The following is a 27,728-nucleotide window of genomic DNA, read 5'->3' on the forward strand; positions in this document are numbered from 1 at the left end:
TGGAGATAGAAGCGCGTTACAAGATGGCTCAGTTTTTGATAATGAAATCCTTGTAATATAAACAAGTGTTTTGTAAACGAATACTTAGGTATTTAATCCCCAAGTAAATTTTCAATGTAAATTAATATATAAATCAACCTAAAGTCTTCCGCTAAAATCAACCCATAAACTCTGGTATATTTACAAAACATACACCAACTCGTGGTCATGCTTCTAGACCCTAAGTCAGAGTGTGACATGTTGGGATTGATTTTTCAGTATGCATACTTTGTAGAACTTGTGCCATTTAATTGGAGACTATCATTTTCTTATATGAAAGGCGTTTAGAAATAAATATAAGTCCTTAATTCAATACATTCTGAACTATTTTTTAATCTCTAATATGTTTCATCTATATTAGTTATTTGAATATCATTATAGGGATAAGCAAATGATACAGGATACCTATACTAAACCGGATACTTTCAGTACCAATTCAATACCAAATATTTTAGGTTTTAGGATAATACCGATCCCAAAACGTCATTTAAATGTTAGAATATTTGTGACTAACATGAAGTCGCATAAAAAATAATCTATGATGTTTACACTTATCATGATTCCAGAATGATGTATTAGTCATTGATAGTTAGCCACTAATTGTAGCGTTTTTTCTTTCTTGTAGTCTATATTTTATTTTCCATTCTTTTTAATTTTAAAAACTTTTATTATAGTATCAATATGAAAGGGTAGTTTGGATACTTCACATGTACTAGCAGGACAAATTAACGATCGGCAGGGTTGCATTCTTACAAACTATTGGCATAATAATTATGTTACAAAAAGTCATAGTTAACGACTAAAATACAATATGCCTAGGACCACCAATGCAATAAAATATAATTAAAAAAGAAATTGTTGATCATCATTTCTCCGTGTTCACTATGAGCTGGTGGTGGGCCGGAGCAATCGGAGCTGCAAAGGTACTATCTCTCTCAACTTATGTTCATGCACTTCAGGGTTTCCAGTTAATCTTAAACTCATGTTGATTCACACAGAAAAAGCTCGATGAAGACGACGCGTCATCCAACAACCAAAGCGTTGCTCTAGTAGTTGGAGTCACTAGAATCGTTGGCAACAGCCTCGCAGAGTCGCAGAAATCCTCCCACTCTCCGACACACTCGACGGTCCATGGGAATTCTACGGAGTTGCCAGACGACCTTGCCCTCAATGGCACGCTGATCACCCGATCGAATACATCCAGTGTGACATCTCGGATCACAACGAAACCGTACTCCACGCAGTGATCCCCAGTTTGCAACATGTGTGTTTGCAAACTGGGCGGAAACATTGTTGGGGACCGTTTGAATTGCTAGGGAAGTTATCTCATGATACCCCTTATCACGAATATCTACCTCGACTTGATTACCCGAATTATCAGCACTTTTGACAGCATCAGTCGCGCTCTTGACATCATTAGAATGCAGAAAACGCTGCACTTTTGACAACATTAAAAGCAGCTAGAACTTCACGCTTGACAGCATTAGATCTAGGAATGGTTGTAAACAAAATCCAAGACGACCTTAGTATTGAATAATTTCCAAATTTTCCATAAAAAGATCAAAGTCAAATAAACAAAAATGTAATACCTACAGGGTGCAAAGCTTTAACCATTTCTTTAAACTTTTGAGAAGTAGCTATAGGCCATCCATTTGTAAATTGTAATCTAATCAACAAAAAGAGGTGAATTATTTGGGATAAAGCAAACATAACTAAAACATTCTTAATGAAATGATTGATATAATAATACACACATAAATCATGACCTACAATTGAATTCCAAATCTGAAATTGAATAAATAAAATGATAATAATCTGAATTCGGGAATCAAACCTTCGAATCAGAAAGATCACTCTTGGAATCTACTATAAACAAAATCAATTGAAATTTTTTTTGCTTGTAACGTTTAAATCAAGAAGCATCCATACCTAGGTTTCAAACGTCGTTTATGTCTATGGTGACGGATCTACGTGGGAGGTTCGGTAGAGTTAGGGTTTGAAAGATGAAGCAAATACAGAGGTGGGATTATTTCTTGTTCGTTCGACGGCTATTATTTGCGGTGGTGGACCTGAAACACATCCATCTTATGGTTATTAAAAATAATATGTAAAAAAAAAAAAAAAAAAAAAAACTCTTCATAGTTTAAAATGACAAAAGAAGCCCCTCATGTGAGGTTAACTAATGATCCGGTGGATGACGTTAAAGGCATGGACTAAAATTTATAGTAAAATGAAACTATTGTACCATTGAAGTCTAAAATAAACTATTGGACTATATTTGATAATTTAAAGAAACTACTGGATTAAAACTAAAGTTCTCTGTAATGATAATGATATAAAATGTAATAAAAAAAGAAAAGAAAATGTACATCTAGTCACTTTCGTATAAGTCCAAGATAGTCTTAGATATATTTTCATCATGATCAGTCGAATCATCATTTCTCTGTATTACACAGGATGAGCTGGTGGTGGGCCGGAGCTATCGGAGCTGCAAAGGTACTAATCTCTATGATCTATCTCAACTCATGTTCATGCACTTCACTTTTGCCAATGGAATCTTAAACTCTTTTTGTCTTCTATTTCGATGTAAACTATACTGATAGAAAACTACAACTCTGTTAATTTACATAGAAAAAGCTCGATGTAGACGACGCGCCACCCAATTACCAGAGCGTTGCTCTAGTCGTCGGAGTCACTGGAATCGTTGGCAACAGCCTTGCAGAAATCCTCCCACTGTCCGACACACCAGGGGGTCCATGGAAGGTCTATGGAGTCGCCCGCCGCCCTCGCCCTCAATGGCACGCTGATCACCCGATCGAATACATCCAGTGTGACATCTCATATCGCGATCAAACACTTACTAAACTCGGCGGTCTCAACGACGTTACACATATCTTCTACGTAACGTGGGCTAGTCGAGCCACCGAATCCGAGAACTGTGAAGTCAACGGCCAAATGTTAAAAAACGTTCTTGATGCAGTTATCCCTAAAGCTCACAATTTACAACATGTTTGTTTGCAAACTGGCAAGAAACATTACTGGGGTCCGTTTGAATTGCTAGGGAAGTTATCTCATGATACCCCTTATCACGAAGATCTACCTCGACTTGATTACCCGAATTTCTATTATACTCAAGAGGACATATTGTTCAAATCGGTTGAACAAAAGGAAGGATTAACATGGTCAGTTCATCGACCTGGAGTAATCTTCGGGTTTTCACCTTATAGTTTGATGAATTTGATTGGTACTTTATGCGTTTATGCTGCAATATGCAAGCATGAAGGGGTTGCGTTTAAGTTTCCAGGGAGTAAAGAGGCTTGGAATAGTTATTCGGATTGTTCGGATGCTGATTTGATAGCCGAGCAACATATATGGGCTGTGGTTGATCCGAATGCGAAGAATGAAGCTTTTAATATAAGTAATGGGGATGTGTTTAAATGGAAGCATCTATGGAAGGTGTTGGCTGAGCAGTTTGAGGTGGAGAATGGCGGGTTTGATGAAGGTGTCGAGAGGACGAGTTTGGCGGAGATGATGAAGGATAAGGGGAGTGTTTGGGATGAGATTGTGAGCGAGAAGGGGCTGGTGGTTACTAAATTGGAGGAGGTTGCGGCATGGTGGTTTGCGGATGCGATGCTTGGAATTGAGGGTGTGTTGGATACTATGAACAAGAGCAAAGAACATGGGTTTTTTGGGTTCAGGAATACCAAATCTGCATTGGTTTCTTGGATTGATAAGATGAAAGGTTACAAGATTGTTCCTTAATTTCTTTGAGCTTTCATGTTTGTTGGTTTTTTCTGTTATGGTTAGAATGTGTAAAAATAACAAAGGATTTGGTAATTGGAGTTTAAATATGTGTATGCATTCTACCTTCGAGTTTTTGATCTAATTAAGTTTTATATGGTTGCCTTTGCTTGATTTTGATTCAAGTTTAGAATAAGTATTTTAGGTTGCATTGGTTGATTTTGACCTATACACATACAGAGGGGGTTACTTTTATAAAAAAAATAATAATATTATAGTTAAAAGAAATATGATCGTTACTCATTATAAAACCCATAAAATACGATGTCATTAGAAATGAGAAAAAAACATTACAAATTTTTAAAGTTGTTCTCTATAACTTTTTATATCTTGAAAACGAATCTTTATATCTTCGACCGTCATGTTGACAATAAATTCTTTTTTAATACAACATACAATTACCAATATGAAATTAGTGACGGAATTAAAACATTTCAATAAGAGGGTCACAACATAAATATTTTCTATACTATATAACTAAACCTCCAAAGCCAAGTAATTATCTTAAAATTTTTTAGTATCAAAAGCTTAACTTGAATTATTTTTACCCTAATATTCAAGAATGTGTCTCTAAATAAACAAAAAAATAATAATCCTTAATTACATTTTCTATTAAAGAAAAATAGAAAAAATCAAATAAATTCGATAAATCTAAACGTAAATACTAAATGGTAAAATTATTCTTTAATTATATATTTTCTTAAAAGGATTGAATTAGGAAAAAATCAACTAAAGTTACACGTAAGTAACCTAATACTCTAATTAATGGCATTTTAGTAAAAACTTTTAGTAAAAACTAATGGCATGTTTATTCAATTTTGAAAAAGAAAAGGGAAATAAAAATTCTTAATGGTATTATTTTAAATAGTGGAGTAAATACATGGGTTATACTACTATCGACATTGAGACTAAAAAAGTTACTACACATAAAACAAAAAGCTTTTTAAAAATACTAAAAGACTTAGAACATGTGACCTCCACCTTGAAAAACCCAAGAATTACCACTTCACCGAATCAACAATTATCTTATGAGTTCCATCTACTAATTTAAAATTTTAATATACCGTCTTTAGTAAACTTTTAAAAAACATCGGTATCTCGTGACCCCGATCCTCTATATGTGGATCCGCCCCTGCCAAACATCAAGGTTGGATGAAAACCCAAAGATCGTTCCAGGTCTGTGAACAGACCATGTTAATCCTTCCTTTTGTACAACCGATTTGAATAAAAATGTCCTCTAGGATATAATAGAAATTCGGGTAATCAAGTCGAGGTAAATCTTTGTGATAAGGAGTATCATGTGATAACTTTCCTAGCAATTCAAACGGTCCCCAGTAGTGTTTCCTCCCAGTTTGCAAATAAACGTGTTGCAAACTGGGGGAACTGGGGAGAACGTTTTTAAACATTTGGCCATTGACTTCACAGTTCTCGGGTTCAGTGGATCGACTAGCCCACGTGACATAGAACACATGGGTGATGTCTTGGAGACTACAAGTTTAGTTACGGTTTTATTGGAATATTGGATCCCTTTTTTTATGCCCTTAATCACCTCCTTTGACTTCCCATTTGTTTAGCCTTACTGTTTGTTATTTCCCATTTTAGTTTGTTTTCCATTCTATATATTTCCTTGTAATATCATCAATCAAAATAAGAAACTAGAATATTTTTTAGTATTATCGTTTCTAAGAGGTTTCGTCATGATTTGAGATGTCACACTGGATGTATTTGATCGGGTGGTCGGTGTTCCATTGGGGACGAGGGCGGCGTGCCACTCTGTAGACTTTCCATGGACCGCCAGGTGTGTCGGACAGTGGGAGGATTTCTGCAAGGCTGTTGCCAACGATTCTAGTGACTCCAACGACTAGAGGGACGCTCTGGTATATGGGTGGCGCGTCGTCTACATGGAGCTTTTTCTGTGTAAATTAATTAACAGAGTTAAGATTAATTGGTTAAACTGAAGTGCATGAACATAAGTTGAGATAGAGATAGTGTAAATGGAGAAATATTGATTCAATGGATATTTGTTGTATAAGACAGCCGGCAAGATTGTATCTTATATATAGACTTATGGTTTCCTTTCCACTACGGCGCCATAGAGATCGTGACTAAATGTTAATTTATATGTTCCAAGATATTATTTTCATCCTAATACCAACTACCAAGAATATATTATCATTTTTTCATAACTTTAACTACATGTTTACCAAGAATATAAGGCAGCCACCGCCCACAGATAATATTAACATTCAAAAATCTTCTGTTAATTTTTAGTTTTTTAAATATACAAACATGTAAATTTAAATAATATTTAATTTTTTTCGGTAATTTTTTTTTAAAAAAAATTATATATATTCGGCTTCGGCGCTGGAGCGAGATATAGTCGGTTGCCGCTTTAAAGACCAAGGGATCAAGTTATTACCATAATAAACACAATAACCAGAGGTGGAATGAGTGTCCAGGCAACCCACCCAATCAGCATTAGTATAGACTAGAAAAGACGGATCTGTCATTTTTTCCCAATGTTAGCCATATTCCACCGTCACTTCAACATATTGAAGAATGTGTTTAAGTTCATCCCAGGGAGTGGTCATAGGTGTGTGCATATGCATGCAGATATGCTGAACTGTATAACTAATGTCCGGTCTAGTGAATATTATACTGAAGAGCCCCATCCACGCTACGGTATAAGGTCGGGTCATGAAACGGCGTACCAGTCGAGGCACTTAATTTCCCGTTCGTGTCAACCGGGGTAGCCGCATGTTTGCAGAAATCCATTCCGTCCCTTTTAATAACGTTTGGAGCATAGGTAGCATACGAAAAACATGTTATCACTTGTACGTGTAACTGAAATACCTAAAAAGAAGCTCAACGACCCTGAGTCTTTACTGGAGAACTTGGTGGCAATTAAGGTAAGACATGAGATGTTGACTAAGAGCATCGGATGAAGATGTGAGTAATAGAATGTCGTCAACATATAGTAAGAGGCATGTCGAGCCATCTAATGAGTATATTTAATAAGTTTGGTGTCACAAAAGATTTTTTTATTATTTTATTAGTTTAGTTTTATTTTGTAAATCATTTTAATAATTTATCAATTGTGATAACTTGATATGTTGGTTGTTGATATGCTTGTTAGAGCTTAGGAAAGGAGGATGCAAGTTCAAATTTCATCTCGAGAAGGTTTTTTGACAAATTTTATTTGTCACGTGAATATTTTTATTATTATTATTATTATTATTATTATTATTATTATTATTATTATTGTTATTGGTATACATATGTTAATTCGTCAAAATTATTATTTGGGTTTATTTTTTATACCGTAACGAACCTATTTGATATCCATTGAATTCGCTGTCACAACGGCCATGTTTTACCTATCACATATACATCGTTTTAAATATCTTATTTTTCTTATGGCCGATAATATATCATATTCACGTCGGTTCTCCGCCTCGACGTGTGTTTATTTATTATTTTTTTTGTGCTTAAATATGTTAATTTGATGTATGGATGGGCAAAATCGGGACTGGTAACGATTTGGTACCGTCGGTACCAAAGTTTTAACTTTCGGGATCGGTACGGTACCGGTACCGGTATTTCCCGATTTTTTACCTCCGGTACCGGTATAATCCCGTACTGGTACCGAACCGAATATTTCGGTACCGGTACCGGTACCAAGAATTAGGGATTTTCGGGATCGGGATTTTCGGGATCGGGACCGGTCGGTACCGGTCCGGCACCATGCTCATCCCTAATTTTATGTATCTAGGTGTTAACAAATTAATTTTATTTTGCTTAGTTCCGGTTACATAACCCGATGCCGATCGAATTTGTAACATCCAATTTATGAACCGGCCAAGACCGTGAGAGTAACCGGTTTGACAACCGAGCTAAAAGCCTCCCCACAATCAATACCTACATGTTGAGAGCAACTGTTGTTGGACGTAATTTCCATCTTAATAGGCTCATCACGTGTAGGTGATCGGGTTGGACCTATTGGGCCCGTAGGATTCATTAATGAAGTAATGGGTTTATGGGGTTGCAATTAAGGTTTTTGGTAAAGTTAAAATATAAAGGGAGACAAAAATGATAAACGTGAGAAGGATTTGTGAGTACACAAAAAACCTCTTAAAAAAACATTCAAAAAATAATAAAAAAAATCATAACTCAAAATATAAATAAAAAACAAAAAAAAATAAAAAAACTAAAATGTTTCCGCCATCATTCCCGTTCAAAAAAAATAAAAAATAATATACACAATACTGAACAAAATATAGCATAATGTTAAGTAATATTACACAATATAAAGAAAAAAAAACACAATTTCAAAGAAAAAAGACACGATTAATGACGAAAATAAACACAAAACAAAATGATAAACAAAAATGCACGACTTTTTTCACTTACCATTGTGTTTTTTTATAAGAATGAGAAAGACGGTGGAAACATTTTTATGTTTTTACTTTTTTTGTTTTTTTATTAAATTTTGAGTTATGATTTTTTTACTTATTTTTTTAAAATTTTTTGAGGGGTTTTTTTATATGTTTACAAATCATTCTCATTTTTCTCATTTTTGTTTCTCTTTGTAAAATAACTTGACCCGTATTATATTTGGTAATGCCTTTATTAGTAAGTTAGGTTAGTGATCTATATAAATCGAGTTATGGTTAGACATTAGAGACACACACGATATGCAACCGTGTTAGGGTTCATTTAGAGAAACACGAGTTATGTGTGATAGGGTTTTGAGTTATAATTGCTCTATATAATATTGAGAGTTATTCAATATTAATTATTGGGGGTTTATGTTTTGGTAAGTATATCAATTAGTTCTTGAACCGTCACAAACTAACTGAGCCTTATGTCGCTCGAGGGTGCCATCCGAATTAAACTTATTCTTGAAGAGCTACATGCATGCTACGCATAATATTCATCGGAGGATACGTGGGACAATTCCCAAGTCTCATTTTAGTAAGAGCGTTAAACTCGTCAGTCATGGTGTCATGTCATTCCGGGATGGACAAAGCAAAGGTGGGATTTTTTTATTTTTTTTTTTGAAAATCACTTGGTGTTCTATGAAGTTGTAAATATCAGGCTGTATATGTTTCGGTCTGTCGTTAGATACAATGCGCCACTTTCATCAGTTCACAATTAAGGTTTTCTTTCAATTTTTATTTTCTGGCTTGTGATTTAAAATTTGTTTTCCTAATTTGGTTTTCTAGTTCTTATTGTAATTCTCACATGTTGGCGAACGAACTGATTAATTTCAGATGCTGAGGTTAGGTTATATGAGTTCCAGGTATACAAAACAAGTATAGTACATGTGTTGTTCTTGAGTTAATGCACTAACTTTTTGTAAATGTTTAAAGCGACAGTTACCATAATATTAATACATGCACACCTAATTTAACTTTTTTGTATTATATGAGAGCCCGAAATGGCTGGATCCCAAGTGATTTTCCAAATTAAAGTTTCTTAGTTCGTAATCATAGATGAAATTAAAAATACACTGATTAGACAATAATATGAAGTAGTTGGTTTACCCTTAGACATAACTAAAGATGAGAAAACAAACTATAGATGTGCTATTATTTTGTTAATTTGTCTTCATTCCGCCGTATAACAGTAGGATATTTTAAATTCAAGGAACAATCTTGTAACCTTTCATCTTATGAATCCAAGAAACCATTGAAGACTTAGTATTCCTAAACCCAAAAAACCCATGTTCTTTGCTCTTGTTCATGGTGTCCAACGCGCCCTCAAATCCAAGCATCGCATCCGCAAACCACCATGCAGCAACCTCTTCCAATTTGGTAGTCACCAGACCTTCTCCCTCACAATCTTATCACAAACACTCCCTTTATCCTTCATCATCTCCGCCAAGCTCACCCTCTCACCACCTTCATCAAACCCGCCATTCTCAACCTCAAACTGCTCAGACAACACCTTCCATTTAAACACATCTCCGTTACTGATGTTAAAAGCTTCATTCTTCGCATTCGGATCAACTGCAGCCCATATTTGTTGCTCAGCTATCAAATCAGCATCCGAACAATCCCAATAACTATTCCATGCTTCTTTACTCCCTGGAAACTTTAATGCAACACCTTCATGTTTGCATATTGCAGCGTAAACACATAATGAACCGATCAAATTCATCATACTATACGGTGAAAACCCAAAGATGGTTCCAGGTCTGTGAACAGACCATGTTAATCCTTCCTTTTGTTTAACTGTTTCGAATAATATGTCCTCTAGAGTATAATAAAAATTTGGATATTCGAGTCGGGGTAGATCTTCGTGATAAGGGGTATCATGAGATAACTTCCCTAGCAATTCAAACGGTCCCCACTAGTGTTTCCTCCCAGTTTGCAAACAAACGTGTTGCAAACTGGGAGAACTGGGGACCACTGCATCCAGAACGTTTTTGAACATTTGACCATTTACCTCGCAGTTCTCGGTTTCAGTGAATCGATTGGCCCACGTGACGTAGAAGATATGTGTAATGTCTTGGAGACCACCGAGTTTAGTTAGTGTTTGGTCTCGATCCGAGATGTCACACTGAATGTATTCGATCGGGTGGTCAGCGTTCCATTGAGGACGAGGGCGACAGGCAACTCCGTAGACTTTCCATGGACCACCAGGGGTGTCGGACAGTGGGAGGATTTCCGCGAGGCTGTTGCCAACGATTCCAGTGACTCTGATGACTAGAGCGACGCTCTTGTATTTGGGCAATGTGTCGTCTTCGTTGAGCTTTATCTGTGAAAATTAACCGCTTTTTTATATTCGATTAGTAAAAGTTAAGTGCATGAGTTGATCAGTTGAGTAGATATGGTATGCTAGGTTACCTTTGCAGCTCCTAAGGTCATCGCGTATGGAGAAATGGTTTTCGAAGAATACCAATGGATCGATGGAGAAGATAGCCCCTCATAAACTGTTATATATAGACACTCAAGCAAAGTGTTATACGTACTTCTGTATCTACGAAAATATTGGTTTGATTTTTAGGTTTTTCTTTTTTTATTATTAACTATACAATGTCAAATGTATGCGGTTTAACGGTTTTTTAGGTCAAACCGTGAGCCAAACTGATCCGCAATGATCTGGGTTGGGGTTGACGGTGCGGTTTTGACGATTTTAGGTCAAGTCGTGAGCCAAACCGTAACTAACGCTTTTTAGTCATTAAAAACCAAAACCGACCCGTTTGGGCTTATACAGTTTGAAACAGGTTGCGCCTCTACCGACGAAATATAGGAAGCTTTATGTCTAGTTTAGGATAATTAATAGTGTAGCTTGAATGCAGCCGGATTATAAACTTAACGATCCATTACTACATTTCAATTAATTAACTTAGCAGATTACGGTTACCCACTAAACTAATTGTCACACCCGGCCCTGAGCGGCGGAAACAGCCGGGCGCGCGCGAGTGGGGATTGATAATTCAGCCTTTACTTTTGAACACGTCAGGCACTTACTGACATACATCGCGATGGCGCCTTTAAGATTGGGCCACCAATACAGCGTTTTAACATCTTGGTACATCTTGTCTGCGCCAGGATGTACGGAATACCGCGTCTTGTGAGCTTCGTTTAAAACTTGCTCGCGCAATCCTCCCTTGAGAGGGACCCATATACGGTTGGCAAAATATCGAGTGTTGTTCCCTTTTAGTTTCAAATTCTTAATCATACCCCCAAGGCATTCGTTTTTAACAAACTCTGGTTTCAAGGCTTCTTGCTGAGCGTCTCGGATGCGGGTAGAGAGATCTGCGTGAATGGTCAACCTTAGAGCCTTGACTCGTAGCGTTTTTATTCGCTCCTTTCTGCTTAGCGCGTCTGCTACCACATTCGCTTTCCCCGGATGATACTTGATCTCGCAATCATAATCATTCAACAATTCAACCCATCTTCGTTGCCTCATGTTTAAATCCTTTTGATCAAATATATGTTGAAGGCTCTTGTGATCCGTAAAGATTATACACTTTGTACCATAGAGGTAATGGCGCCAAATTTTTAGCGCGAAGACAACAGCTCCAAGTTCCAGATCATGCGTTGTGTAGTTCTTCTCATTGGTCTTAAGTTGGCGCGAGGCATACGCTATAACTTTGTCTCGCTGCATAAGGACACATCCGAGTCCCTGGTGTGAAGCGTCGCAGTAAACAACGATGTCATCCGTCCCCTCGGGCAGGGATAAGATTGGCGCACTACATAACTTCTGTTTCAACATTTGAAATGCCGCTTCCTGATTCTCGCCCCAAATAAACGCCTTGTCTTTCTGAGTTAGCGCGGTCAGAGGTAGAGCTATCTTGGAGAAGTTCTCAATGAAGCGTCGATAGTAGCCAGCTAGTCCAAGGAATTGCCTCACCTCTGTTGGGGTTTTTGGCGCTTCCCAGTTTTCGATGGCTTTAACCTTAGAAGGATCGACGTGAATTCCTTTCTCGTTTACAACGTGACCGAGAAAGTGAACTTCTCTAAGCCAAAACTCGCACTTGGAAAACTTCGCATACAACTTTTCTTTCCTTAACAATTCCAAAATCATTCTCAGGTGTTGCTCATGCTCGGCCTTGGTTCGAGAGTAAATCAAAATATCATCTATAAACACAATCACAAACTTGTCCAAATATGGTTTGCATACACGGTTCATCAGATCCATGAATACAGCCGGCGCATTAGTTAGCCCGAAAGGCATCACTAAGAACTCATAATGGCCATATCTGGTTCGGAAGGCTGTCTTTGGCGCGTCTTCCTCATGGACCCTAAGTTGGTGGTATCCTGACCGTAGATCTATCTTCGAATAATAACTGGATCCCTGCAACTGGTCAAATAAGTCGTCAATCCTCGGTAAGGGGTACCGATTTTTGACTGTCAGCTTGTTCAGCTCCCTGTAGTCAATACACATCCGGAACGAACCATCCTTCTTCTTTACAAACAGTACTGGAGCTCCCCAAGGTGAAAAGCTTGGGCGTATGAAACCCTTATCCAATAGTTCCTGTAACTGATTGGATAGCTCTTGCATCTCAGATGGAGCTAAGCGATAAGGCGCTCGAGCTACTGGCGCAGCTCCTGGGACCAAATCAATATGAAACTCGACTTGTCGCGGCGGCGGTAACCCGGGCAGATCTTCAGGAAAAACTTCTGGGAATTCGCGCACTACCGGTAAGTCTTCAATTCTTCGCTCATCTTTCTTCTCTACTACATGCGCCAGGAAGGCGTAGCACCCTTTCCTTAGGCACTTACGCGCCTTTAGGCACGAAATCAGTTTCGTCGCAACTCCCTTTCTTTCCCCTTGGATCATCAAAGTTTCTCCGTTCAACAGTGGAATCCGAACCTGCTTCTCATGACAAACAATCTCCGCGAGATTCTCGACCAACCAATCCATACCTACCACAATATCGAAACTTCCCAAATCTATTGGCAACAAGTTTATATTGAACTCATGACCTCCCATGACTAATACGCATTGCTCAGTCCTTTCATTCGCGCATAACTGCCTACCATTGGCTAGTTCTATAGTATAAGGTTTGTCTAGCCTACTGGTCGCTAAGCCCAGGGAGTTTTTAAACTCATGGGATATAAAACTTAGGTCAGCGCCAGTATCAAATAAGACAGATGCATAATGACCGTTAAGCAAAAACGTACCGGTTACCACATTCGGCTCTTCCTTTGCTTCACCCGCGAGCTTGGTTTCCTTTCTGTGGGCAATCCCGACTGAAGTGTCCAGGCTTCCCGCATGCGTAGCAGTTGTCATTGGCTCCAGCTTCTTTAGCACGGCAATTCACCGTCTTGTGTCCTGGTCTGCCACATTTGGCGCACGTGACGTTCGCGCATTCGCCTTCGTGGTGGTACTTGCATTTGTTGCACCATGGGTAAGGCCCGCTGTATCCTTTCCTTGATGGTTCCGCGGCTTGAATCGCGTAAACCCTTGTGCTTTCCTGCTTTTTGGGCGGTGGCTGCTTGAAGTCTGATCCTCGGTGGGAGTTCCATTTCCTCTTGGAGTCAGAGGTTCGCTGCTCGTTCAAGCGAGCAGTCAACATACCCGCACGAACCGTATCCCTTGTGAGGGTGATGGCTCGCGCAACCGCCTCGTCAAAGGTCGGAGGTGCGGCGGCGTTGAGCGGGATTCTAACGACAGGAGGTAACCCAAAGATGTACCTCTCGATTTTCTTTTCTTCTGTGTTTGCCATGTCTGGCACCAGCTGGCAAAGCTCGTTGAAACGATTGGTGTAGGCATCGATATCCGTTCCTACCATGGTGTGGTTCCAGAATTCTTGTTGCAAGCTCTGAATTTCTGCGCGAGAGCAGAACTTTCTCATCATCATTTCTTTCAATTCTTCCCAGGTCTTGTGAAGAGCAATTTCTCGCCCCAAAGTCTTTACTTGGAGCTTCCACCAAGACGAAGCTGCTTCTTGGAACATGCAGGTCGCGTAAAGGACCTTCTGGTTTTCACTACATCCGCTGATGGAGAGAACGGTCTCCATCTTGTCAATCCAATTGTAGAGCCCAATGGCTCCCTCGGTGCCTTTGAACGGCCAAGGCCTACAGGCCATGAATGTTTTATAGGAGCATCCTTTGTCCAAGGCTCCTGATTCGGGTTCTGGGGTCTCGTTCTCTTGGCGACCCTGACTAGATTCGGCCTTGCTGGCCTCATGTGTTGCAATCGCCTGCGCGATTATTTCTGCGAGCTCCTCGGGTGTCATGGTAATTCCCTTGGCTCTGGTTGGAGGCATTCTTTTCATAAAAAGAAAATATAACAAACTTAGCGCATGTACTCAGAGCACATAATGTTCTTATCTCTAGACACTGTGACCCGTGTTCCTAAGTGCGTGTGTGATTTTTCTTTTGAACATATTCTTTTGAAAATATTTCATGCGATTCCCCAAAGGTTATAGTCTAGGTTAAAAACTTCTTTTCCTAGTTCGCTATAACCAGTGCTCTGATACCAATCTGTCACACCCGGCCCTGAGCGGCGGAAACAGCCGGGCGCGCGCGAGTGGGGATTGATAATTCAGCACGGGCCATTGCAAAACATTCAAAGATTTTCATTGCACATGAAATGTTTAATACATTACATTGTTTAAGATTACATAAAAACATCCAAGTACAAAAACTGAAGATTTTCTCGCCATATCCCCTTGCGCGGCGGGTAACCGTGCGCATCGAGGGGATAAAACCAAAATCTTCCAAAAAGCTTGTTTTAGATGTTCCGCGTGTGGTGCTCTAAGTGTGACTCCATGCGCTACCTAGTTATCTCCTGAAAGACACGTAAAAACATTTGAATCAGTATAAACTGAGTGAGTTCACAAGTTTTAGTAACTTGACAAATCGTATTGCATCATAATCATTCTGAAACATAATTCTGTTAGCATCATTAAAACACATGCTTGGTAAAACATAGCTCTATCAGCATATTCTGATAAAATCGTTCCGCGGGTTACGCGCGAACATTCCTGGGAACTATGCTCGTCTGTGTAAGTGGCGCTGCCACTACGAGCTAAAATAACGTAATACCGTCCCGCGGGTTACGCGCGGACACTTCTGGAAAACTGTGCTCGTCTGTGTAAGTGGCGCTGCCACTACGAGCGAATATATGCTGTAATACCGTCCCGCGGGTTACGCGCGGACGTTGTGCCGGAAAACAAGGCGCTCGTCTGCGTAAGAGGAGCGACCTCTACGAGCGGGCTCAAACCCATAGTACTGCCCCATGACCATACTAGGCACTCGTCTGTGTAAGAGGTGCGACCCCTACGAGTGGGCGGATCAAACCAGCAGTCCCTACCCTTGGAGTTCCAATGGTAAAGTGATCACTTACTCGAATCTGGTGCACTATCATCGAAAAAACCATAGATAACTGTTCGCATTGCTCATCATGAAACATAACTTAAACACGTAATCGTTTGCTTAGCTTGTAAGTATACCATGATAAAACATTATTTAAGTACGTGTCCCTCGCCCCGAAAACAGTTTAAAAGTAGTGAAAACAGTGAAAATAGGGGCTGTGAGACTCACCTGTGGTTCTTGTTAAGGGATTAATCGAGATTCGGGTTTTCTTGGTGTTGGCCTCGGAATCGAAGGTCTAGAATACGATTAAATAACAAATATATATATTAAGATCAAGATATAAGGGTTGGAAGGTAGATCTCAAGGTTATAATCTCGGCTTACCTAGTAACAGGATCGGAGCTGGAAACAACGGATGCTTGGGAAAGGATTAGTGCAAGTTTGTAGTTCTTTGAAGTGTGTTTTGGGTGATAATTTAGGCTACAAATTTATAGGCAAACTCAAGGGAACATAATCCCTTGCTTTAGGGAATTGAAATCTTTTGAAATGATGATAAAGTATGAAAATTATTATTATTTATTAAAAAAGAGTAGAAAAGTAGATTAAAGATTCTGATTTGATATGGACAGGACATGCAGGGCTGTGGCTGGTGAGAGTGGGTGGCTGGCAGTTGACTTTTACAGTTTGCTTTTTCAGTGCTTTAGACAGTGTACAGTAAAAAGTAGAAGTTTTCTGAAACACGCTACCGCCCTCTTTTGGGCGGGGACAATTTCCTTAAATCTGAACATTGACTAAGTGTTGTTCTGCGCGTATAACTTGGTGCGCATAGCTTTCTGCGTGTAGGACATTTCTTTGCTGCGGGTAGGTGCGTAACCTTCTCGCAGTTAAGGACATTTGAGTTTCATTTGTAGATTCTCCAGGTGGTTTTGGTATTTCAACATAGTGATCAGTCATGTTGAAGTCAATTCCATCCTGGAGCTTCAGACAAACTAGCTCTCAACGTTCCCGCCATGCGGGTAGGTTAGTTCCCTTCCGCACGCGCATAAACGATGTAGGATGCACCCGCCTTAGCATCATGCGGGATGGTCAACCCATAGACAACATAACGTTTAAGTTACATGAAAACATAAAGCCAAATTATTCACGCATGGCGCATATAATATATGCTCACGCAGGTTCTTAATATGGTGCGCTCGCGCAGGGCGCACATAACACATGCACGCGCTGGCTAACATGGCGCGCTCGCGCAGGGCAAACATAAATGCCCGCGCTGATTCTAACATATGCTCGCGCCGGGCGCACATAATGTGCCCGCGCTGATTCTAACATAGCGCGCTCGCGCAGGGCGCACATAACAAATGCACGCGCTGACTAACATGGCGCGCATAATATTTACAATCACCTAATTATTAGGTTGATTACTTAGTTTAAGGGGGTGGGAATTTACCGGGTGTCACACTAATATAGCTTGGGCTTTGTTACAGTTTTAAACCGAATCGTAAACACCCTTGCCCTAAACAAAGATTTTAGATTTTTGCTAGGGTAATAATAGTTTGTGGCAGCTTGAACCATTCAAGGTAATACTACGATGTTTTAAAAGTACAAGTTTCCTATATTTTATTATGAAACAAAACGATTACAATAAAGTGGCAGGAAAATGGGCAAAAAGTTATGTAGCAACCCCCTTTTGAATAGCTATTAGTTCATTCAATTTTAATTTCTATTTGTTTAATTCATCCAGGTTCATTCGATCAATACAAATCGTTTGTTTGATTGCCTCAACTCTTCAAGGTACTAGTTTTTAACATTAATCGTTGAATAAAATTAAGTGATTAATCATTGAATAAGAGAAAAATACTCAAGTTCCTTATCGATAATCAAACACGAATTAAACGACTAACTCCCGTTTATATTAGTCAGAAAATATAACATAAAAACTGATTACAAACTCTCAAACCTAACTCGGTTGTACTTTTGATGAACCCTAACTTGGTTGCATCAACTTCTTAATCTATAATGTCTTACCATAACTCGTTTTATATAGACTAACATAACTTGTTAGCCAATACATTACCAAATATAATAAAACTCTTTTATTTCTTGAGTTGTGCCCTACACTTAAGCCAAACAATAATTGAGCCAACAAATACTTTAGAAGCCGAGTTCGGTTAAGGCAAGGTGGAGTGGGGCTACTTTGAGACAAAAAGCACCCCAATGTAGCCCCCCATTTACCCTAGATTTGTTTATATAACATTACAAATCTAGGGTATAGTTAAAATACAAAATAAGATAAAAATAAGAAGCATGAGAAGGATTGTGACCACATAAAAAACCCTTTAAAATAATTCAAAAATAATAATAAAAAAATCATAACTCATAATATAAATAAAAAACTAAAAAATTAAAAAAACTAAAAAGTTTTCACCATCATTCTCGTTCAAAAAAAATTGACGAAATGACACAATACCGAGATCAAAGACACAATTATCAGAATGAACAACATACACAATTATAACTTAAAAAGAAACACAATAGATCGCAAAATATAACACAATGCCGAACAAAATATAGCACAATATTCAGTAATATTACACAATATCAAGAAAAAAAAGACATAATGTCAAGAAAAAAAACACAATCAATAACGAAAATAAACATAAAACACAATGATAAACAAAAAGACAAAACGATCTTTTTCACTCACTATTGTTTTTTTTAGAACGAGAAAGATGGTGAAAACATTTTTTTGTTTTTAATTTTTACGTTTTTTTATTAGTTTTTTTGAAGGTTTTTTGTATGGCTACAAATCCTTCTCGTTTTTGTTCTTTTTTGTAAAATAACTTGACCCTACAAATCTATACTAAATATGTAAATCTCTATAAAATTATTACCCTGTCACCTCCCAAGACTCCCATCTGACCGGTCAAACAACCACTAAGAGGGCCCTTGCACTTTCTCTCTCCTTTTCAATTATATAATATTTTTTTATATCTATATCATTATCATTTGTCTTTCTTTCATTCGCAACCATTTTAAAAATATATTTGAAAAGCCACTGTTCACCCCATATAACTTTTTAATATATTTCTAGGAATAACTATTTGAAAAGCCACTATGCGGGGTCCTATAGTTATTTTTATATTTTAAAAGACGTAGTTATTTTTTTATATATTTGAAAAGCCACTGTTCACCCCGCACATAAGCAACTTAGGTTCTGTTCACCGCCTAATTTTTGTGCACCTCGACATCCATGTGGCTAGACACGACATTACACTTGGGGATACAAATTTCCCTGATTTTGACACCCCATTTGATTAATCGAGAGGACCATGCGCTCTATCACGAGGTTTATGGGAAGTAATGTCTTTGGACGATTGATTCATAAAATATGATAGATCGATTAAAGGAACCGGTGGATCGTTTGAAGTTACTAGTTTTTTTATTCTAGTACTCTTTATCGAATTCCTAGAAATACAAATAGTTATTAACTAAGTAAATAGGACCCCGCACATTGTGCCGTTGTGGCATGACAGTTAAACCGTACAAAATATAGCTATTAAAAGGTTGAACAACGTGCACGTTGTGGCACATTAAAACGTGAAATAATAAAACTCAGGACGAAATGAAAAACACTATTATAGAAAACAATAACGTCTCTGGAACTTTATATATAAAAAAAAGTAATCTTTACTTAAACTTAAACGTACATGTTGCACCGAAACCATTAATGATTTTCAAAAACCCTATATAGAAAAGAAACGGGAAAGAAAAACTTAACGTCTAAAACACTTGAAACTTTATATAAAAAGTAAAGTTGTATTAAACTAAATAACAAACTAAGCATTTGATACGAATGTTTGGACTTATTTTTGAAAGTAAATGTTTTTGAAGCATGTATGAAGATCTGATAAACAGCTGATTAAGTGAATGCTTTTATAACCCTTTGAACCGTTGAAGATTTCATAAAGGTTAAATTGCCTTTTGATTAAAAAAATTAAAAAAAAATGTTCACAATGATTTAGTTGTTAGATGTCTCAAGCTATGAATCTATGATATGTACTTTTTAAGTGGGCCAAGGGGAAAAGTATGTAAACTTTCATCATTCAAAAAAATGTTAATTTGTTTAGTAAGCAACCGTCTCCTTAACCAACCAACAATGTATTAAAGAATTAATATCTTATACATGTTGGTTTCATATCTTTTCACTTTCAAATGATTTTCTTTTCATAATTATTATTACAATCTAAAATAAATAAAAAAATACAAAAAAACTACGACAAATATAGTTCCTTTAAAACATTTTGAATCCGTACATGTTTCTCACAGTCATATATTTTATACAACTCAAGAGTTGTATTAACTTAGGTTCAGCCAGCATAACATACTCGTCACTAAAAATATTTCTTAGTTCATATATAATAAAAATGGTTCCGAGAAAAACCACATATGCCTAGAGTTTTGGTCCAACATTTGTGTTTACAAGTCAATGGTATTGTAAGTATATATTCTATGTTTTTTAAATTGTATACAAGCCTATACTACGCACGTATAGGTATTAAGAGTAAAACATATATAGTAATAAGGTTACCAAACATGCATATTGATCACTCCTTACACATGAGCCTTTCGGGTTTGTAGTGACTTCACAACTAATCTATCACAACATTTTCATTTAAAACATACTACCTTAAACATCAACATGTGTTTTCAACCTTGTTCCAAGAAGAAAAGGTACAAAATTCTTGGCAGAAGATAATTGCCATATACATGTATTTGCTTAAGGAGTTATTTGCCCATGCTATAAACCTTGCAGAGATAGAGGCTAAACTGTTTCTCATGACTCATGATACACCTTAACCATGAACATCTTCAAGAATACATTTTAGAACTTGCAAGTGTTTCCTTTTTTCCCCGATAATGGATGTGTCAATATAACTAGGATCCCTTTTACCCAACTCTAGATGACGTAAACAGAGGCACTAAACATTTGTTATCGTTAGCAAATGCTTTAAATGATAAGAATCAAGATGTGAAAATGATTTTTTTAACGGCAAATTACCTATCTCTAGATACTTCTATAAAACACATATACTTGCACATTGCTGAATTTGAACCCTCTATCTTTAGAATAAATGGCAGACACACCTTGCCCCCACACTATATCCCTTTTAGTGTCAAACTTTACATCATCTAACACTTTTATCCTATTTAATGAACCAACTAAAAGTTAGTAGGCTCGTCTAATCGAATTTACACAAAACACCATGTAAAAGTTATTTGTCCGACACACTTTTGTTAAAACTCTTTGAAGGCGCCTATTTACATGCTCACACTTGTAGTTACACAAATAATCTTAGACAACGTTGGGTCTGGTGCCATATCACTTCAGGCATGGTTAACGTTTAATACATCATTTTATTGTACTTTTTAAAACATGATAAAACCTTTTACACTTCAAATATATTATATTTAAAAAAACAAAAAAAACATATATTGTGATGTACAACTCACACCACGATATCTTTGATGTTGCTTTCGATGGTCCAATAGGCTCATTGAGATTTTGAGAATGTTCCTCGTCACATACATGCATGACCATGACTCCATGACATGGTGAATAGTTTGAGCAATCAATCAGGTCTCTCCAGCTGTCTTATGCTCCACCTTCACATGCTTTACACCACATTTCTTGTCCTTTAATAATAATTTCAGATTAACTTCCAAGCTATCCTATCTATATCTCTGTATCAATTAATATTTAAAGGTAGATTTTGTTTTCAGATTAATTCTTTTTTTTATGCCTAGTGGTCTAGCCAGGGCTGGGGTGTTTCCCTTTGAAACCCTTGTGTCTAGGGGCTTCGTTCATAATTAGATAAAGGAATCACATTACTAAACATATACTTCGCAACTCTTAACTCGTATCAGTGTTTATTGTGACTTCTCATTTGGTTTAAGTAAAGCCCAATTATATTAAAACAATATTGAGTACTAAGGTGAAGTAGTAGCCGTATGAATATGTCCTTCGGCTTGGTTCGCTTGAATGTTGAAATAACTTAATGAGATTATGCACGAATAGTGTATTGTATTTTTGAGTGCATCCTTGGTGATCTTTCTTATACTTGCATAATAGTTTTCGTAGGTCATCATTGATTTTTCAACACCTTTTATTTTAGAAGCCATAGTTCATGTGATTTTAAAATTTATCATTAGACGTTTTATAGTGATCAATCTAGATCTATGTACATTGAACTTGACAAATTCACTAATGTGTGAATGTACATGGGAATTTTGAAGGTCCTTGTTTGGCTCGTGATGGAACGTAATTTGAATTATTTTATGTTTGAGATTTACACAAGCTTGTTAAATAAACATCTCTCGACTAGCTTGATAAATGCTTTACTTGTGAACATACCTAATCGATACCTAATTAGTTTGTGTTTGATTGAAGTCAAGAGATGCAACAAGTTTATACATTTTGAGATGTTGATTAATTGTGACTAGGAAGTTGCATAAAAAGGTTAACTATATATAGGTTAATTGGTACTCATTTGTTTTCTAATAGAGTTTTTTAAAAAATTACTTACAAGAGGATAGATTTAATTTGAGTTCTTAAGTCCTAGATCGAGCTTGAATTTTAATAATTAATAAATTATTTAAATTTGAAAAATTATCAGATATTTTATTTTAATCATGATAACATTTCATGAATAGAGAGAGAAGGGTCCAAAGTTTACCAAACGAACGTTGGTACAAATCAAGATTGTTTGGTAGTGATAGTCGGGCCATGCCTACTATCATTCTTTGCTTTAATTATACTTCCTTTCGTGAATTGCTCTTATCTTGGTTGTTTATTTTCTTTCAAAAATCAAAACTCATAATTTATATAAATTTTATACGTTTACAAATATTTATTTAGATTAAAAGATACATTTATAAATAAGTAAAACGGTCAATGTACTTTTTTTTCAAACTTCTTTAATTAAAAACGACCCAACCAATTCCCTACAAGCCAAAGAAATTACAAAGACTAAAACGAGAAATTGTAATTTTGATCCAAAGATACCCGAGCGATTTATATCCCCCCCCCCCCAATTGTTGATGCTACGATCGGATGTTTGAGAAAATAGCATCGTTCACAAGCCGTAATCACAATGTCTTGAAGTACCATTTTCATCCTCTAACGGTCAATGTACTTTATGTTATTCCCATGTATAGATAACACGTTTAATTTGTTAATGTTAAATATAAGATATTACATTTTGTTATATTCTATAAACTTGCTAAAGTACAATGTGATATATGAAAAAGATTGGGAAAATAAAGAATGACATAATATAACTTTGACAACAGTTGTGGCTTATGCTCTTAATTATCACCCGAAGGTCATCAAACACCAATTAATTCCCTATATAACCTAACACACACATACACACAAGATCACACAAAACACTTTCTCACTACAAGAAAACTGTTCTGACCCGACCGTCCCGACGAAACATGGATTGCAAGGCTGCCCTTCTCACGGCCCTTATCTGCCTTGTCGTCGCTTCTGTCAGCGGTCAATCACCGTCCTCCTCCCCCACCACCACCCCAACCCCCCCAGTCACCACCACTCCACCACCGGTCTCCACTCCTCCACCAGTCACCTCACCACCACCAGTCTCCACTCCTCCACCAGTTAGCTCACCACCACCAGTAGCAACTCCACCACCAGTAGCATCACCACCAACAGCCACTCCTCCACCAGTAACTTCACCACCACCAGTGGCAACTCCTCCACCAGTGGCTACACCACCACCAGTGGCTACACCACCACCAGTGGCAACTCCTCCACCAGTGGCTACACCACCACCAGCTCCTGTCCCAGTGTCTTCTCCAGCCGTCACACCAACGGCAGCTCCATCACCTTTAACTTTGAGCCCACCATTGCCACCTACCGGATCACCTTCTCCGGCCGTCACCACCACGGGTTTATCTCCGGCAGTGGCACCAGCAGCTACTGATGTGGTAATTTACTTGCACCTAGCTTACATTACTCATTTACTTCACTACCTATAAAGATCGATAATAATTGATTAACAAAAGAACAGACAATATAATATATAGAATAAATTGACTTTTATTATAACCAGGAAAATATAACTTAAAAAACGATTATAGTAACTCTTATAACTAATACATAACTCTAATTCGGTTGATGTATATAGGATTGCTAACCCGACTTGGTCAACGAGTTCACTAATAAAACGCTAAAGCCATGTAACCAAATATTAACTTAATGAGATACTTAGACCGGGACAATCTGGTCCACTCGGTAATTAGGCAATTAGCCAACAACTTTTAAGCACTTAAAATAGCATTGTTAAATTTAAACATATTTATATAAAGCTGATATGGATCTAAGACCATCCATAGTGGAGACATTATGGTGGCGTTTTGGTGCCATAATGCCTGGGAATATTACCCTGAGGCATAATGGGTAGTGTTTTGGTGTGCAAGCTATATATGTACATAACTTTCAATGACCGGTGTTTTCTGGCGAGTTGTGTGAAAGATAGAGAGTGTAGGAATAAAATAACGAATGTAGGAGAGTTATGAGCATTTTCCAACTACACTTTTTTTGCAAAACTTTAAAATGCTGACTAAGCACCACATGTCGTAAAACGTCCGGGTTTGTCTAATTTTGACTACACATGGTCTAGGTATCTAAATAATTACCTGATCGAACTGATTAATAGTTCACTAATTAAGAAGCAAGTAAGCTAACTTTGAACCTAAATAGAATGATGGTAGTCACGTGAGGTTAATGAAACCGATCCATCGGTATCAGTACGGAATATTGGTTTTATACATGGATTGTCGTTTTCTTGATCTACATTTATAATTTACAAATAGAAATAAAGTACTTTTTTGTTTTAGTTTTATATATTTTTAATGATTAACATATGTGTTTGGTCTTGATATTGTAGAGTGGTGTTGGGAAGATGGGATCAGTATATGGAAGTTGGTTGGTTTTTGGATCGGCACTTGCTTACTTGCTGCTACTCTAGATCGATATTGGAGTATTTATACTTCTTTCATTGTATTATCGAGTGAATTTTGTTGGATTCTTTGTGGATGGTGTTTGGGGGACTTATTATATTATTATTAACTGTTTTGAGTGATTTTTTATTATTTACCATATCTTTAACGGCATATATTTCAACCCTATAAAAGCATTTCACTGTATTACAGACTGTTAAAAGCATTTAAAGTCAGCTAATATATCAGATTAATTTCAAACACTCGTAAACACACATTTATTCTTAAACATTACACATTTTCAAAAGTCATTTTAAGTGTTAAAATAATACTTCATTCGTTCCATTAAAAGTGTCATAGTTTGAAAAACACATAATTTAAGGTAAATTGAATGATTACTTTTTTTGTTTATCAAATGACAATAATGCCCTTGAAATTTGAGTCCATCAATATTGTTTATTATTGTTAGTTGTGTGTGTTTACTGTTTAAGGGTAAACTTGAAAATTGGCTGATACATTTTGAAAGTAAACATTTATAATGATGAAAACAAAAAAGTAAATATGAACACTTTTAATAGGACGAGAGAAGTAATGCATATAAACTATGTGTATGAGAGACATGGAGGGGACACCTTTTGTCCATGTAGCCTTTTGAAAAAGTTTAGATGGACTTGTTGGAGAAGCTTTGACCTAAACTCTTTATGGTGTCAAAAACAATGTACCCGAATCAAATGAAAAAACCCAAAACATTCGAGACACATATTTAAGTACAAGGCCGGGTTAGGGTCATATTAAATTATTCCACGGGTATAGGACGCTATAATATTAGATAATATGTTAGGTCGAATACATTAATATATTAGGTGATCTTAATAAGAAATAGTATGTTGAAATGGATAGGCTAAACGTGCTTCACTTCCTACTTGTCATACTCCACCCCCAAAATATTAAATCAAAACTTGTAAAATCAACCTTTAAAAATTAATTTTTAGACTTTTAAAAAAGTATGTTATTTAAAAAATTCCCAAAATTAAATAAAAACGCGTTTTAGGAAAACAAAAACATTTTCTCAATGTTTAAAATCTTTTCTCGAAAAAGTAATTTCATTTTTTGTTTTCACAATAATAATAAAAAAATAAATAAATTTGTATTTTCTTTCTTGTCATTCTAACCTACCCCAACAAAAACAAATGAAATCAGTTTCTTTTACAGACGCAGGTATATGAGAATAATCTTTTTTTATATTAATTAACAAATTATAGGAAATATATTTTTTAAAAAATGTAAACTATTTCTGAAAGTTATTTCAAAAGGAAAAAACACTCTAAGAATGTTTCAAGCATGTATAGGAAAAAAATTATTTTTAAATAAGAAAAATGGTTGTTTTATGAAAACATAACAAAGCGGCAAAACAACAAATTAAGATTTCAGTTATATTAATTTAAAGATTTAGGAAGGATGTATGTTTAGTAAAAATAAAAAAAATATGGTATGTTTGACACCACCTTATTGAAATTGATGTGTATTTTAATTAGTAAATTTATAAAATAGTTATAAGCCTAGTTAAGTATTTATATTCAAGTTGTTTCTTAAGTGAGTTTAAGATTGGGTTTTGGTTGTGGGCTTAGTATCATGTAATATTAACCATGTAAGACACTAAGACTATGACCGTAAGAGGTGGTTCAACCATTTGAGGGCTCAAAGCGAACATGTTATTGGGTCAGTTTTCTACTTTGGGCCTTAGCAGCACAGCCCAAAGTTGGACTTCCATAATTTCACAATTCAATTTTTTTAAGTTCTGTTTCGGATTGCAAGGTTTAATATGCATTCTTACATATTTCACATGTCATATGTATTCTTTTTCAGTTTTTTGTTTTCGGTTTAGGACCAGTGACCCAATTCAAATTGGAACTAAATGTTTGCTTAATCCAAGGTATTGTTTGTACATATACAAGAAATGCAATCAGAGAATGGTTCGATCGGTGCCTGAATGGCGAGCTTTGATCATGGAATTCCATGTAAAATGCTTTCTGTATGACATCTCATCAAATAGTTTACGGGCATCTTCCAAGTAACCACACCGAAAGTACATTTGTAGGAGATGTTTACTTCACTCTACAAACAAAGCCCATAAGCAAATTGTATTCCATCGTTGTGGAATTGGTAATACATTGGTAATTGAGTATAGGCCAATGACATATACATCGGTAATTATGTGTAGAAATAGCATTGAGAACATACCATAATTGGCAATCAAAAATAAAAAAAAACTGATGTGGTAGCAATGATTGTCGTCCTTTGTCCACTTATTAAACCTCCCGAATTTATCGTTTCACAGAATTCGTGGGAATTCAAAGGAATTGGAATTAAAATTTCATGACATGGCGTGTTCATTTCGTTGGTATTGGAATCTTAATTTCATTTTGGTGTGTCCGGTTCAAAGAATTTGAATTGGAATTCAATTCCCTCAAATTCCTTTAAATTAAGGGTTCCAAATCCCAAAATATGGAGGATTTTAAGGTAATTCACTGGAATCAATTCTCGAGATTTTTTTTTGTTAACGAGGACAACGAATAAAGCATTTTAGCTTTTTTACTTTTTTTGTTTTTTATTTATAATTTGAGTTATGAATTTTTTATTATTATTATTGAATATTTTTTAAGGGGTTTTTGATCATAATAGGAAGGCCATAATAAAATTTAAAAAAAAATAATACAAAAATCATAACGCAAAATATAAATAAAAACAAAAATTCTAAAAAAAAACTAAAATGTTTTCACCGTTATCCTTACTAAAAAAACTCGATTTCTATTAATTTATCAAACGAACACATTAATGTAATTGGATTTCAATTCCCTTAAATTCCAATTCCTATTGGAATGTTCAAATTCCAAATTCAATTCATTCAAATTCCAAATCTTATTCAAATTCAAATTCCAATTCCAATTTCATTTCATTCCGTGAAACGAACGCGCCCTCACTGTTTATTTTATGGTTGCAAAAATGTTGGAATTGTTTTCGGAACTAAAAACGGTAAAGATGGACTTCAAATCCACATCTTTGTATGTGGACTTGTTGCTTCTTAAAAAAA

At 36.5% G+C, this 27,728-nt stretch overlaps 2 protein-coding genes and 1 pseudogene across 3 annotated transcripts; 2 read left to right on the top strand and 1 right to left on the bottom strand.

Moving 5' to 3' along the window:
* Positions 1 to 913: 913 nt before the first annotated feature.
* Positions 914 to 3,883, top strand: LOC143536529 ((S)-8-oxocitronellyl enol synthase ISY1-like). Of its 2 annotated transcripts, none has more exons than XM_077030502.1 (2): positions 914 to 962; positions 2,671 to 3,883. In XM_077030502.1, the coding sequence occupies exons 1-2, from the start codon at positions 924 to 926 to the stop codon at positions 3,799 to 3,801; spliced, it is 1,170 nt and encodes a 389-aa protein (XP_076886617.1). In that variant the 5' UTR covers positions 914 to 923; the 3' UTR covers positions 3,802 to 3,883. The 2 variants fall into 2 exon arrangements, with proteins under 2 accessions (XP_076886617.1, XP_076886616.1); XM_077030501.1 differs by lacking the exon at positions 914 to 962 and adding an exon at positions 2,461 to 2,535.
* Positions 3,884 to 9,484: 5,601 nt separating this feature from the next.
* On the bottom strand, positions 9,485 to 10,712 carry LOC143536493 ((S)-8-oxocitronellyl enol synthase ISY1 pseudogene; annotated as a pseudogene).
* A 12,325-nt stretch (positions 10,713 to 23,037) lies between these two features.
* On the top strand, positions 23,038 to 24,771 carry LOC143536533 (uncharacterized). Its single transcript, XM_077030505.1, has 2 exons — positions 23,038 to 23,623; positions 24,586 to 24,771. Exons 1-2 carry the CDS (start codon positions 23,114 to 23,116, stop codon positions 24,664 to 24,666), a joined length of 591 nt encoding a protein of 196 aa, XP_076886620.1. The 5' UTR covers positions 23,038 to 23,113; the 3' UTR covers positions 24,667 to 24,771.
* The last annotated feature ends 2,957 nt before the right edge of the window (positions 24,772 to 27,728 follow it).

This window comes from Bidens hawaiensis, unplaced genomic scaffold (genome assembly GCF_021521415.1).
Source record: "Bidens hawaiensis isolate Kalapana, Puna unplaced genomic scaffold, B.hawaiensis_p1.1 tig00010811_1, whole genome shotgun sequence".
Classification (NCBI taxonomy): Eukaryota; Viridiplantae; Streptophyta; class Magnoliopsida; order Asterales; family Asteraceae; genus Bidens; species Bidens hawaiensis.

Bases quoted from the DNA above. Each gene is read 5' to 3' on its own strand.
- LOC143536533 (XM_077030505.1), top strand. From the start codon at position 23,114: ATGGATTGCAAGGCTGCCCTTCTCACGGCCCTTATCTGCCTTGTCGTC. The intron at 23,624-24,585 runs GTAATTTACTTG...TTGATATTGTAG, and splicing joins CACCAGCAGCTACTGATGTG to AGTGGTGTTGGGAAGATGGG.
- LOC143536529 (XM_077030502.1), top strand. From the start codon at position 924: ATGAGCTGGTGGTGGGCCGGAGCAATCGGAGCTGCAAAG. The intron at 963-2,670 runs GTACTATCTCTC...TAATTTACATAG, and splicing joins GAGCAATCGGAGCTGCAAAG to AAAAAGCTCGATGTAGACGA.